General features: G+C 49.8%; 1 protein-coding gene across 1 annotated transcript in view; it reads right to left on the bottom strand.

The window, feature by feature from the left end:
• The window catches only part of LOC138301428 (RLA class I histocompatibility antigen, alpha chain 11/11-like), a 338,345-nt gene extending 324,698 nt beyond the window's left edge, over nucleotides 1–13,647 (bottom strand). The window contains exon 1 of the mRNA XM_069241918.1: nucleotides 13,501–13,647. Within this exon, the coding sequence (XP_069098019.1) occupies nucleotides 13,501–13,561 (61 nt within the window). The 5' untranslated portion in view covers nucleotides 13,562–13,647. The remainder of the gene's footprint in view (nucleotides 1–13,500) is intronic.
• Between the last annotated feature and the right edge of the window lie 657 nt (nucleotides 13,648–14,304).

The following is a 14,304-nucleotide window of genomic DNA, read 5'->3' as shown; positions in this document are numbered from 1 at the left end:
GAGAGTACCTGTGGAACAAGGGGACCAAGTCCAAAAGTCACGAGCAAGTCGGGAGTGGGCAGATGCCCAGGAAATGCCAGCTGTGGGTGCAAAGAAGCTGCCACCGGATGGTAGAAGCTGTGGATTCTGCAAGAACGACAAGGGCTAGAAACTTCCCCTTTGGAGAATGGATGTCCCACGTCGTGAAGAGTCGTGCAGAGGTGTTTCCGTGCAGAAAGACCGCAAACAAGCCTTGCTAGCTGCAAGGGTCGTGGTTAGGGTTTTTGGATGCTGCTGTGGCCCAGGATGGACCAGGATGTCGCCAACTGCGTGAGGAGACAGAGGGGGCGCCCAGCAAGACAAGGAGCCCACTCAGAAGCAAGCAGCACCCGCAGAAGTGCCGGAACAGGCACTATGAAATGGAGTGAACCGGAGCTCACCCGAAGTCCCAAAGGAAGGTCCCACGACGCCGGAGGACAACTCAGGAGGTCGTGCACTGCAGGTTAGAGTGCCGGGGACCCAGGCTTGGCTGCGCACAAAGGAAATCCTGGAAGAGTGCACAGGAGCAGGAGCAGCTGCAAATCACGCGGTTCCCAACAATGCAGTCTGGCGTGGGGAGGCAAGGACTTACCTCCACCAAACTTGTACTGAAGATCCACTGGACTGTGGGAGTCACTTGGACAGAGTTGCTGAGTTCAAGGCACCTCGCTCGTCGTGCTGAGAGGAGACCCAGAGGACCGGTGATGCAGTTCTTTGGTGCCTGCGGTTGCAGGGGGAAGATTCCGTCGACCCACGGGAGATTTCTTCTGAGCTTTTAGTGCAGAGAGGAGGCAGACTACCCCCACAGCATGCACCACCAGGAAAACAGTCAAGAAGGCGGCAGGATCAGCGTTACAAGGTCGCAGTAGTCGTCTTTGCTACTTTGTTGCAGTTTTGCAGGCTTCCAGCGCGGTCAGCAGTCGATTCCTTGGCAGAAGGTGAAGAGAGAGATGCAGAGGAACTCTGATGAGCTCTTGCATTCGTTATCTAAAGAATTCCCCAAAGCAGAGACCGTAAATAACCAGAAAAGGAGGTTTGGCTACCTAGGAAGGAGGATAGGCTAGCAACACAGGTAAGAACCTATCAGAAGGAGTCTCTGATGTCACCTGCTGGCCCTGGCCACTCAGAGCAGTCCAGTGTGCCAGCAGCACCTCTGTTTCCAAGATGGCAGAGGTCTGGAGCACACTGGAGGAGCTCTGGGCACCTCCCAGGGGAGGTGCAGGTCAGGGGAGTGGTCACTCCCCTTTCATTTATCCAGTTTCGTAGGGGATCCCTAAACCGTTGTAGACTGGCTTATGCAGAGATGGGCAGCATCTGTGCCCATTAAAGCATTTCCAGAGGCTGGGGGAGTCTACTCCTCCCCAGCCTTCACACCTATTTCCAAAGGGAGAGGGTGTCACACCCTCTCTCAGAGGAAATCCTTTGTTCTGCCTTCCTGGGCCAGGGCTGCCTGGACCCCAGGGGGGCAGAAACCTGTCTGAGGGGCTGGCAGCAGCAGCAGCTGCAGTGCAAACCCTGAAAAGGCAGTTTGGCAGTACCCAGGTTCTGTGCTAGAGACCCGGGGGATCATGGGATTGTCTCACCAATGCCAGGATGGCATTGGGGGGGGCAATTTCAGGATCTTAGACATGTTACATGGCCATGTTCGGAGTTACCATTGTGAAGCTATACATAGGTAGTGATCTATGTATAGTGCACGCGTGTAATGGTGTCCTCGTACTCACAAAGTCCGGGGAATTTGCCCTGAACAATGTGGGGGCACCTTGGCTAGTGCCAGGGTGCCCGCACACTAAGGAACTTAGCACCCAACCTTTACCAGGTAAAGGTGAGACATATAGGTGACTTATAAGTTACTTAAGTGCAGTGGTAAATGGCTGTGAAATAACGTGGACGTTATTTCACTCAGGCTGCAGTGGCAGGCCTGTGTAAGAATTGTTAGAGCTCCCTATGGGTGGCAAAAGAAATGCTGCAGCCCATAGGGATCTCCTGGAACCCCAATACCCTGGGTACCTCAGTACCATATACTAGGGAATTATAAGGGTGTTCCAGTATGCCAATGTAAATTGGTAAAATTTGGCACTAGCCTGTTAGTGACAATTTGTACAGAGAGAGCATAACCACTGAGGTTCTGGTTAGCAGAGCCTCAGTGAGACAGCTAGGCATCACACAGGGAACACATATAGGCCACAAACGTATGGGCACTGGGGTCCTGGCTAGCAGGGTCCCAGTGACACAGAACAAACATACTGACAACATAGGGTTTTCACTATGAGCCCTGGGCCCTGGCTAGCAGGATCCCAGTGAGACAGTGAAAACACCCTGACATATACTCACAAACAGGCCAAAAGTGGGGGTAACAAGGCTAGAAAGAGGCTACTTTCTCACACAACCCTCCCCCCCCCCAAACGAAGGACAATAAGGCTAACCTTGGCCAGTTGATTCTTTATTCTCTAAGTGGTGATAAGTGGAGAGTAGCTCTGCAATAGACTGATTACTCCCTTTATCATCCACTATATGGTTAATTCCCTGTGGGGATGTAAACCACCCTGTTTGACGTTTTTTAGCTAACCAACAATGTGAAGATATATTCTCAGAGTTCCTATCAGTAAGTTTTAGTTTAGAACAGTGGAAATTGTCCACTGGACCTATTTCTAGTGATGGGAATGCCAGACAGGGATGCTGTTTCAGTAAAGCCATAGCTGGGCAAAAACTTTGTCCATATGACTGTAAGAGAGAACAGGGATGCTGTTTCTCTTGTTTTGGAGCAGGGCAGGGATGCTGTCCTATGAGCTCCACACTAGGGCAGGTCTGCTGTCCTAAGTGTTTTGAGGCAGTGCAGGGTTGCTGCACTAAAGTTTCTCTGGGAGGGTTGGAGGGATGCTCTGTGTTAACTACAATGGTGGACTTTTTCTCACCAATATTAGTTATCCCACAGAGAGGTACTTCCACCTCAGGGAGTACAGCTGTGCCAGCTGACGGTTCCCTTGGTGCAGGTGCCACCCCAGGAGAGGTTTCTCCTACCACAGGAATGGTATCCTGAATGGGAGGGTGATTAGGGGATACTGTGATACCCTTTTTACCTGTTGTTGGAGAGGGATCCTGAGTTTTCAGGTTTTCTTCTCTCCTTTGCTTTTTCATTTCAGTAGAAATGAGAGGGAACAATTCCTCAGGGATACCCAGCATGGCTGCATGGGTATAAAACTCTACCTCAGCCCAACCTGAGGCCTCTAGGTCATTACCTAAGAGACAGTCTACAGGTAAGCTAGGTGACTCTACCACCTGCTTAGGGCCAGTAACTCCACCCCAACTAAGCTGAACTATAGCTAAGGGAAGAAACTTAATGGAGTTATGGACATCAATAATCTTGTACTGTTGCCCAATGATGTGTTGTTCAGAAGCCACTAGGTTTTCAGTCACCAAAGTGATACTGGCACCTGTGTCCCTGTAGGCTTGGGCCTCAACACCATTTATTGAAACTGTCTGCCTGTACTTATCCATTGTAAGGGGACAAGCAGCCAGTGTGGCAAGGCCAATGCCACTAGGTGTGACAGAAACTGTCTTGGGACTGACCACCCCAGTTTCTATGATGGACCCATAAGTGAACCCAACTACACCCTTACTTTGACTGTTGCCAGCAGTCCCACCAATATTACCACTAATGCTAGGGGCACTAGAGTTTGATGTATTAGTGGTGGTTTGCTCAGGGGGTTTACCTGGACAGGACGTATCCCCTTGCCAATGGCCTTTATTTTTACACACATAGCACCAAGGCTTTTTAATGTGTGTATGTTGTGTAAAAGAGGAAGAATTTGATTTATCCCCACCCCCTGAAGAGTGTTTAGGATTTGAAGAAGGATCTTTGGTTTTACCCTTATCCCCATGCTTATCCTGAGATTTCTCGCCATCTTTCTTCTTGCCATCCCTGTCACCCCCTGTATGAACTTTTCTGTTCACTCTTGGTCTGACCCATTTGTCTGCCTTCTTTCCCAATTCTTGGGGAGAGGTCAGATCTGAGTCCACTAGATATTGGTGTAACAAGTCAGACACACAGTTATTCAGAATATGCTCTCTCGGGATCAGATTATGCAGGCTTTCATAGTCAGAAACTTTACTGCCATGTAACCACCCCTCCAAGGCCTTCACTGAATAGTCAACAAAGTCAACCCAGTCTTGTGAGGGCTCTTTTCTGGTTTCTCTGAACTTAATCCTGTATTGTTCAGTGATTATGCCAAATCCATCCAAGAGTGCATTCTTCAAAACTGTAAAATTATTGGCGTCACTTTCCTTAACAGTAAGGAGCCTATCCCTACCTTTTCCACTAAATGATAGCCATAGGATAGCAGTCCACTGCCTTTGAGGGACCCCCTGTACAACACATGCCCTCTCAAGTGCAGCAAACCACTTGTTAATGTCATCCCCCTCCTTGTAAGGGGGAACTATCTTATGCAGATTCCTAGAATCATGCTCTTTTACAGGATTACTATCTGTAATACTGCTGCTGCCACCAAGGGGTCCAAACCCCAACCTCTGTCTTTCTTTTTCTAAGTCTAAAGATTCCCTGTCTAGAGCCAGCTGTTGCTGTTTAAGATTCAGCCTGGACTCTTCCACTCTCAATCTATTGAGCTCCCTTTCTAACATTCTGTCATCAGGGTGGGTGGGTTGGGCATGCTTTGACACAGAAGAATGATGTGAATGAACAGAGGGTGAAATGTCCCTTACAGTTGGCACTCTAACAACCTGACCTGCAGGAAGACCATCCCTACTATGATGAGAGCTCACATTAGTACCAGCTATGCTAGTTCGTCTGCTAAGGGGCAGATTGGTAAGGTTACCATCTAACACTCTTACTGGGATTACCCCAGAGTCAGAATGTGAGCCATCTCCTAACTTCTCAACAGATGTGCCAGCTAAGGCCTTATCATTTTCAATGAGCATGTTATTTAACAGTTCTCTAGAGGGATTCTTCCCTACCCCTAAACCTCTTTCAATGCAGAGACTCCTCAAACCTTTCCAGCTAAGGAGGTCATAAGCTGTGCTGGCCAGATCAAGAGTAGGACCTGTGCCAGACATGATAGAAAAGGGTTTAGGGACAGAAAGAAAAAGTTTCAGGACTTTTTAAGGAAACAGAAAAAAAACTTTTTTAACTTTTTAGAAACTTTTAGAAGGTTTAGAGGTACTTTTCAGCACTTAGCAATAGAGTAAGAGAAGAAAAACAAAACTTTTTGGTTTAGAGACAGTGAGAAGAGAGAAAAAGTTTCATAACTTTTTAAAGAACAGAGAAAACACTTTTTCAAACTTTTTGGAAACTTTTAGAAGTTTTAGAGTACTTTTCAGCACTTAGTAGAAAGTGAAAGAGGAGAAAAGCAAAACTTTTTGGTTAGGTGTACATACACTGAACTTGTTTTGTATATTATTCTCTTATGAAAAGTACAAAATGACAAAGTGGTAAGTAGTTGCAAGTACTTATCCCACCGCTGCACAACCAATGTAGGAGGCTGGCCTGGCTTGTAGTGGGTACCAAGGGGTACTTACACTCTGTACCAGGCCCAGTTATCCCTTATTAGTGTAGAAGAGGTGTTTCCAGCAGCTTAGGCTGATAGAAGGTATAGCAGAGCAGCTTAGGCTGAACTAGGAGACATGCAAAGCTCCTACTATACCACTGGTGTCATATGCACAATATCATAAGAAAACACAATACACAGATATACTAAAAATAAAGGTACTTTATTTTTATGACAATATGCCAAAAGTATCTCAGTTAGTACCCTCAGTGTGAGGATGCCAAATATACACAAGATATATGTACACAATACCAAAAATATGCAGTAATAGCAAAAAGAAGTAATGCAACCAATGTAAAGTTACAGTAGATTGCAATAGGAGCACATAGGTATAGGGGCAACACAAACCATATACTCCAAAAGTGGAATGCGAACCACGAATGGACCCCAAACCTATGTGAGCTTGTAGAGGGTCGCTGGGACTGTAAGAAAACAGTGAGGGTTAGAAAAATAGCCCACCCCAAGACCCTGAAAAGTAGGTGTAAAGTGCATCTATATTCCCCAGAGAACACAGAAGTCGTGATAGGGGAATTCTGCAAGGAAGACCAACACCAGCAATACAACCAAAGTAGATTTCCGGACGAAAGTACCTGTGGAACAAGGGGACCAAGTCCAAGAGTCGCGGCAAAGTCGAGATTGGGCAGATGCCCAGGAAATGCCAGCTGAGGGTGCAAAGAAGCTGCCACCGGACGGTAGAAGCTGTGGATTCTGCAAGAACGAAGAGGACTAGGAACTTCCCCTTTGGAGGATGGATGTCCCACGTCGTGAAGAAGCTTGCAGAGGTGTTCCCACGCAGAAAGACCGCAAACAAATATTGCTAGCTGCAAGGGTCGCGGTTAGGGTTTTTGGATGCTGCTGTGGCCCAGGAGGGACCAGGATGTCGCCACTTGCATGAGGAGACAGAGGGGGTGCCCAGCAAGTCAGGGAGCCCTCACAGAAGCAGGCAGCACCCGCAGAAGTACCGGAACAGACACTATGAAGAGGAGTGAACCGGAGCTTACCCGAAGACACAAAAGGAAGTCCCACGACGCCGGAGGATAACTTAGGAGGTTGTGCACTGCAGGTTAGAGTGTCAGGGACCCAGGCTTGGCTGTGCACGAAGGAAATCCTGGAAGAGTGCACAGGAGCCGGAGCAGATGCAAATCACGCGGTACCCAGCAATGCAGTCTAGCGTGGGGAGGCAAGGACTTACCTCCACCAAACTTGGACTGAAGAGTCACTGGACTGTGGGAGTCACTTGGACAGAGTTGCTGAGTTCCAGGGACCATGCTCGTCGTGCTGAGAGGGGACCCAGAGGACCGGTGATGCAGTCTTTTGTTGCCTGCGGTTGCAGGGGGAAGATTCCGTCGACCCACAGGAGATTTCTTCAGACCTACTAGTGCAGAGAGGAGGCAAACTACCCCCAGAGCATGCACCACCAGGAAAACAGTAGAGAACGCGGCAGGATCAGTGATACAAGGTTGCAGTAGTCGTCTTTGCTACTTTGTTGCGGTTTTGCAGGCGTCCTGAGCAGTCAGCTGTCGATCCTTTGGCAGAAGGTGAAGAGAGAGATGCAGAGGAACTCTGATGAGCACTTGCATTCGTTATCTAAAGAATTCCCCAAAGCAGAGACCCTAAATAGCCAGAAAAGGAGGTTTGGCTACCTAGGAAGGAGGATAGGCTAGCAACACAGGTAAGAGCCTATCAGAAGGAGTCTCTGACGTCACCTGCTGGCACTGGCCACTCAGAGCAGTCCAGTGTGCCAGCAGCACCTCTGTTTCCAAGATGGCAGAGGTCTGGAGCACACTGGAAGAGCTCTGCGCACCTCCCCTGGGAGGTGCAGGTCAGGGGAGTGGTCACTCCCCTTTCCTTTGTCCAGTTTCGCGCCAGAGCAGGGCTGGGGGATCCCTGAACCGGTGTAGACTGGCTTATGCAGAGATGGGCAGCATCTGTGCCCATCAAAGCATTTCCAGAGGCTGGGGGAGGCTACTCCTCCCCAGCCCTGACACCTATTTCCAAAGGGAGAGGGTGTAACACCCTCTCTCTGAGGAAGTCCTTTGTTCTGCCTTCCTGGGCCAGGCCTGGCTGGATCCCAGGAGGGCAGAAACCTGTCTGAGGGGTTGGCAGCAGCTGCAGTGAAACCCCGGGAAAGGTAGTTTGGCAGTGTGAGAAAGTAGCCTCTTTCTAGCCTTGTTACCCCCACTTTTGGCCTGTTTGTGAGTGTATGTCAGGGTGTTTTCACTGTCTCACTGGGATCCTGCTAGCCAGGGCCCAGTGCTCATAGTGAAAACCCTATGTTTTCAGTATGTTTGTTATGTGTCACTGGGACCCTGCTAGTCAGGACCCCAGTGCTCATAAGTTTGTGGCCTATATGTATGTGTTCCCTGTGTAGTGCCTAACTGTCTCACTGAGGCTCTGCTAATCAGAACCTCAGTGGTTATGCTCTCTCATTTCTTTCAAATTGTCACTAACAGGCTAGTGACCAATTTTACCAATTTACATTGGCTTTCTGGAACACCCTTATAATTCCCTAGTATATGGTACTGAGGTACCCAGGGTATTGGGGTTCCAGGAGATCCCTATGGGCTGCAGCATTTCTTGTGCCACCCATAGGGAGATCTGACAATTCTTACACAGGCCTGCCAGTGCAGCCTGAGTGAAATAACGTCCACGTTATTTCACAGCCATTTACCACTGCACTTAAGTAACTTATAAGTCACCTATATGTCTAACCTTTACCTGGTAAAGGTTGGGTGCAAAGTTACTTAGTGTGAGGGCACCCTGGCACTAGCCAAGGTGCCCCCACATTGTTCAGGGCCAATTCCCTGAACTTTGTGAGTGCGGGGACACCATTACACGCGTGCACTACATATAGGTCACTACCTATATGTAGCTTCACAATGGTAACTCCGAATATGGCCATGTAACATGTCTAAGATCATGGAATTGCCCCCTCTATGCCATCCTGGCATTATTGGGACAATTCCATGATCCCAGTGGTCTGTAGCACAGACCCTGGTACTGCCAAACTGCCTTTTCTGGGGTTTCACTGCAGCTGCTGCTGCTGCCAACCCCTCAGACAGGTTTCTGCCCCCCTGGGGTCAAGCCAGGCTTGTCCCAGGATGGCAGAACAAAGGAATCCTCTGAGAGAGGGTGTTACACCCTCCCCCTTTGGAAAATGGTGTGAAGGCAGGGGAGGAGTAGCCTCCCCCAGCCTCTGGAAATGCTTTCTTGGGCACAGATGTGCCCAATTCTGCATAAGCCAGTCTACACCGGTTCAGGGACCCCTTAGCCCCTGCTCTGGCGCGAAACTGGACAAAGGAAAGGGGAGTGACCACTCCCCTGACCTGCACCTCCCCTGGGAGGTGTCCAGAGCTCCTCCAATGTGCTCCAGACCTCTGCCATCTTGGAAACAGAGGTGCTGCTGGCACACTGGACTGCTCTGAGTGGCCAGTGCCACCAGGTGACGTCAGAGACTCCTTCTGATAGGCTCCTTCAGGTGTTAGTAGCCTATCCTCTCTCCTAGGTAGCCAAACCCTCTTTTCTGGCTATTTAGGGTCTCTGTCTCTGGGGAAACTTTAGATAACGAATGCAAGAGCTCATCCGAGTTCCTCTGCATCTCTCTCTTCACCTTCTGATAAGGAATCGACTGCTGACCGCGCTGGAAGCCTGCAAACCTGCAACATAGTAGCAAAGACGACTACTGCAACTCTGTAACGCTGATCCTGCCGCCTTCTCGACTGTTTTCCTGCTTGTGCATGCTGTGGGGGTAGTCTGCCTCCTCTCTGCACTAGAAGCTCCGAAGAAATCTCCTGTGGGTCGACGGAATCTTCCCCCTGCAACCACAGGCACCAAAAAGCTGCATCACCGGTCCCTTGGGTCTCCTCTCAGCACGACGAGCGAGGTCCCTTGAATCCAGCAACTCTGTCCAAGTGACTCCCACAGTCCAGTGACTCTTCAGTCCAAGTTTGGTGGAGGTAAGTCCTTGCCTCCCCACTCCAGACTGCATTGTTGGTAACCGCGACTTTTGCAACTTCTCCGGCCCCTGTGCACTTCCGGCAGAAATCCTTTGTGCACAGCCAAGACTGGGTCCACGGCACTCTAACCTGCATTGCACGACTTTCTAAGTTGGTCTCCGGCGACGTGGGACTCCTTTGTGCAACTTCGGCGAGCACCGTTTCACGCATCCTCGTAGTGCCTGTTTCTGGCACTTCTCCGGGTGCTCCCTGCTGCTGAGAGGGCTCCTTGTCTTGCTTGACGTCCCCTCTTCCTCCTGGTCCAATTTGCGACCTCCTGGGCCACAGCAGCGTCCAAAAACGCTAACCGCACGATTTGCAGCTAGCAAGGCTTGTTGGCGTTCTTTCGGCAGGAAAACACTTCTGCACGACTCTCCAAGGCGAGAGGGATCCATCCACCAAAGGGGAAGTCTCTAGCCCTTTTCGTTCCTGCAGAAACCTTTGCTTCTTCTGTCCAGTAGAAGCTCCTTTGCACCCACAGCTGGCATTTCCTGGGCATTTGCCCATCTCCGACTTGCTTGTGACTTTTGGACTTGGTCCCCTTGTTCCACAGGTACCCTAGATTGGAAATCCATCGGTGTTGCATTGTTGGTTTGTGTCTTTCCTGCATTATTCCTCTATCACGACTTCTTTGTCTTCTTGGGAACTTTAGTGCACTTTGCACTCACTTTTCAGGGTCTTGGGGAGGGCTAGTTTTCTAACTCTAACTATTTTCTAATAGTCCCAGCGACCCTCTACAAGGTCACATAGGTTTGGGGTCCATTCGTGGTTCGCATTCCACTTTTGGAGTATATGGTTTGTGTTGCCCCTATCCCTATGTGTCTCCATTGCATCCTATTGTAACTATACATTGTTTGCACTGTTTTCTAAGACTATACTGCATATTTTTAGTACTGTGTACATATAACTTGTGTATATTTGCTATCCTCACTCTGAGGGTACACTCTGAGATACTGTGACATATTGTCATAAAAATAAAGTACCTTTATTTTTAGTATAACTGTGTATTGTGTTTTCTTATGGTATTGTGCAAGTGACACTTGTGGTACTGTAGTAGCTTCACACGTCTCCTAGTTCAGCCTAAGCTGCTCTGCTAAGCTACCATTATCTATCAGCCTAAGCTGCTAGACACCCTATACACTAATAAGGGATAACTGGGTCTGGTGCAAGGTGCAAGTACCCCTTGGTACTCACTACAAGCCAGTCCAGCCTCCTACAGGCAGCACCCCGGTCTGTGCTAGAGACTCGGGGGATCATGGAATTGTTTCCCCAATGCCAGAATGGCATTGGGGTGACAATTCCATGATCTTAGACATGTTACATGGCCATGTTCGGAGTTACCATTGTGACGCTATACATAGGTAGTGACCTATGTATAGTGCACGCGTGAAATGGTGTCCCCGCACTCACAAAGTCCGGGGAATTTGCCCTGAACGAGGTGGGGGCACCTTGGCTAGTGCCAGGGTGCCCACACACTAAGTAACTTAGCACCCAACCTTTACCAGGTAAAGGTTAGACATATAGGTGACTTATAAGTTACTTAAGTGCAGTGGTAAATGGCTGTGAAATAACGTGGACGTTATTTCACTCAGGCTGCAGTGGCAGGCCTGTGTAAGAATTGTCAGAGCTCCCTGTGGGTGGCAACAGAAATGCTGCAGCCCATAGGGATCTCCTGGAACCCCAATACCCTGGGTACCTCAGTACCATATACTAAGGAATTGTAAGGGTGTTCCAGTATGCCAATGTGAATTGGTGAAATTGGTCACTAGCCTGTTAGTGACAATTTAGAAAGTAAAGAGAGAGCATAACCACTGAGGTTCTGGTTAGTAGAGCCTCAGTGAGACAGTTAGTCATCACACAGGGAACACATACAGGGCACACTTATGAGCACTGGGGCCCTGTCTGGCAGGGTCCCAGTGACACATAGACTAAAACAACATATATACAGTGAAATATGGGGGTAACATGCCAGGCAAGATGGTACTTTCCTACACAAACATACTGACAACATAGGGTTTTCACTATGAGCACTGGGCCCTGGCTAGCAGGATCCCAGTGAGACAGTGAAAACACCCGGACATATACTCACAAACAGGCCAAAAGTGGGGGTAACAAGGCTAGAAAGAGGCTACTTTCCTACAGTAAAGTTAGGAAAGTGTTATTATGCGGCCAGCGCTGGCACCACGTCATAACTTGTTTTTGGATGGGACGGTAAATGGAGTGGGAGTACGGGCAAGTGACGGTGGAGGGAGAGTAACAGGGTAGAACACGAAAAAGTGCTGAGTGGGAGGAGAAAAAGAAATACAGCATACGGGGTTGGTGGGAGGGGAAGGAGAACTGTTACCTCATTCACAGCGCGATCAGCGGACGGACACTAATCAAGAGGAAGCAATCTGTGCTTGATCCATGCTCCACAGAAAGAAAAGGAAGTGACGCCCAGCACGTACTGGCCAATTAGGAGGCAGCAACTAAGAGTGACAATGAACCCAACGAATAGAGAGCAGTGATGCGCCCCAACCCTTTCTTGTAAGCAATACCCCTGCAGTGATAGCGCTTATTTCCACTGTGAGCCCTTAAAGCTGATTATGGTTGGGGCCCCCGCTACCAGTAGTGATTCAGTGGGTACCACAGAAGTGAAAAGTTTAAGCACCCCTGAAGTCAAGTATTGACTGGAAATCCCCCAAGTGTTAAGCAAATACACTTTTTGACCTTGAAGAGTGTTTGTTGTATGAGCTGCATGGTAGCTTTGTGGCTTGGCTTATGTTGTGGTGTGCTACACTGATTCCCACGTACACACTCACTATTGTCTTACACTGATTGTGCACACAGCCCCTCCATGTGTTACAGTGAATCTCCCACACACCTGGTACCCTGTGTTACACTGATCCTCCAAAACTCATGCCTCACCCTGTATTACATGGATACCCACACACAGCCCATACCCATGTTACATTTATCCTCACACACCTCATCCCGTGTTACTTGAATCCCCACAACCAGCCATCACTCTCTGTTATACGCATCACCACTTTCAGCCCCAACCCTGTGTTACACTCATCCCCAGACACGCAGCCCTCACCCTGTGTTACACTGATCCCCACACACACCCCTCACCCCGTGTCTTACACTGATCCCCACACACAGCCCTCACCCCGTGTTACACTGATGTCCACACACAGCCCTCACCGTGTGTTACACTGATCACCACACAGCCCCACCCGTTATTACACTGATGTCAACACACAGCCCTCACTCTGTGTTACACTGATCCCCACACAGCCCTCACCCCGTGTGTTACACTGATCCACACACACAGCCCTCACCCGTGTTACACTGATGTCCACAGACAGCCCTCACCCCATGTTACACTGATCCACACACAGCCCTCACCCTGTGTTATACTGATCACCACACAGCCCTCACCTCGTGTTACACTGATCCCCACACACAGCCCTCACCCCGTGTGTTACACTGATGTCCACACACAACCCTCACCCCGTGTGTTACACTGATGCCCACACACAGCCCTCACCCAGTGTGTTACACTGATGTCCACACACAGCCCTCACTCTGTGTTACACTGATGTCCACACACAGCCCTCACTCTGTGTTACAGTGATCCCCACACACAGCCCTCACCCCGTGTGTTACACTGATGTCCACACACAACCCTCACCCCGTGTGTTACACTGATGTCCACACACAGCCCTCACTCCGTGTGTTACACTGATGTCCATAGACAGCCCCACTCTGTGTTACACTGATGTCCACACACAGCCCTCAACCCGAGTGTTACACTGATCCCCACACACAGCCCCTCATCTCTCTGTTCCACAGACCCCAGTGAGGGCCACCTGCCTCCCTAACACTATACAAACGAACCCCCTCTCCCCCCATGATGTGCTCCCCCTCCCCAGGTCACTCACCTGCCCGGGCCTGTTGCAGACAGAGCCCCCCAAGGAGCAGGAGGAGGGGACCCCAGGTCATGATGAGGGGGCAGCAGTGAGGTCACAGAGGGGACAATCAGTCTGTGAGGACCAGCTCTGGAGAGAACTTCACAGGATCTGAGCTCAGTCAGTCCCAGAGAGAGGAGGGAGAGGGGAAACCCACCAATCAGAAGGCAGAACAGCAGCGCGTCATCACTCACCGGGGAGAGCCTCGCTGCGAGGAGCTAGAGGAGGTGAAAGTGAAAGTGAAGAGAGGGGCGGGAGTTTCGTTTTCTTTCTTTCTCTGCATAGCCCCCCCTCCTTTTGTTATTTCTGCCTCCAGTTATGCCCCCCCCCTCCCCCCCCCTCTGTGTTTGTTTGTTTTTACTCCTTGGTTTCTGTTGCTTTGGTGAGCAGGGTCTGTGCTCAGACTCTAGAAGTGCTTAGAAGCCCTCGCTGTTATTATGGGCGGGAGAGGCGCTCCCTTACACCCAGAGCTGCCGACCTTGGACCTGAGGAACCGGGGTCGAGTCCCGGCGTCGGTTCAACATCTTGTGATCCTGGGCAGATCACTTCATCTCCTCGTGATCATGACATGAATGTGACCTTGTGTAGTGTAACTGGTGCGCGTGCAAAGCGCCCCCTGGGGTCGGCTTCGGTGCAAAAAACGAATGTTCCGCCGCCTTCTCCTTCAGCTGTGTAAGGTGCAAGTACCGTAGGTACCCACCACACACCAGGCAATCTTCCTACATTGGTGGTGCAGCGTGGGATAAGCTCTTGCAATTGTCTTAACGCTCTTTCACT

Source organism: Pleurodeles waltl, chromosome 6 (assembly GCF_031143425.1).
Source record: "Pleurodeles waltl isolate 20211129_DDA chromosome 6, aPleWal1.hap1.20221129, whole genome shotgun sequence".
NCBI lineage: Eukaryota > Metazoa > Chordata > Amphibia > Caudata > Salamandridae > Pleurodeles > Pleurodeles waltl.
Note: the sequence above shows the minus strand (reverse complement) of the source record. Positions and strands in the feature narration are given on the sequence as shown.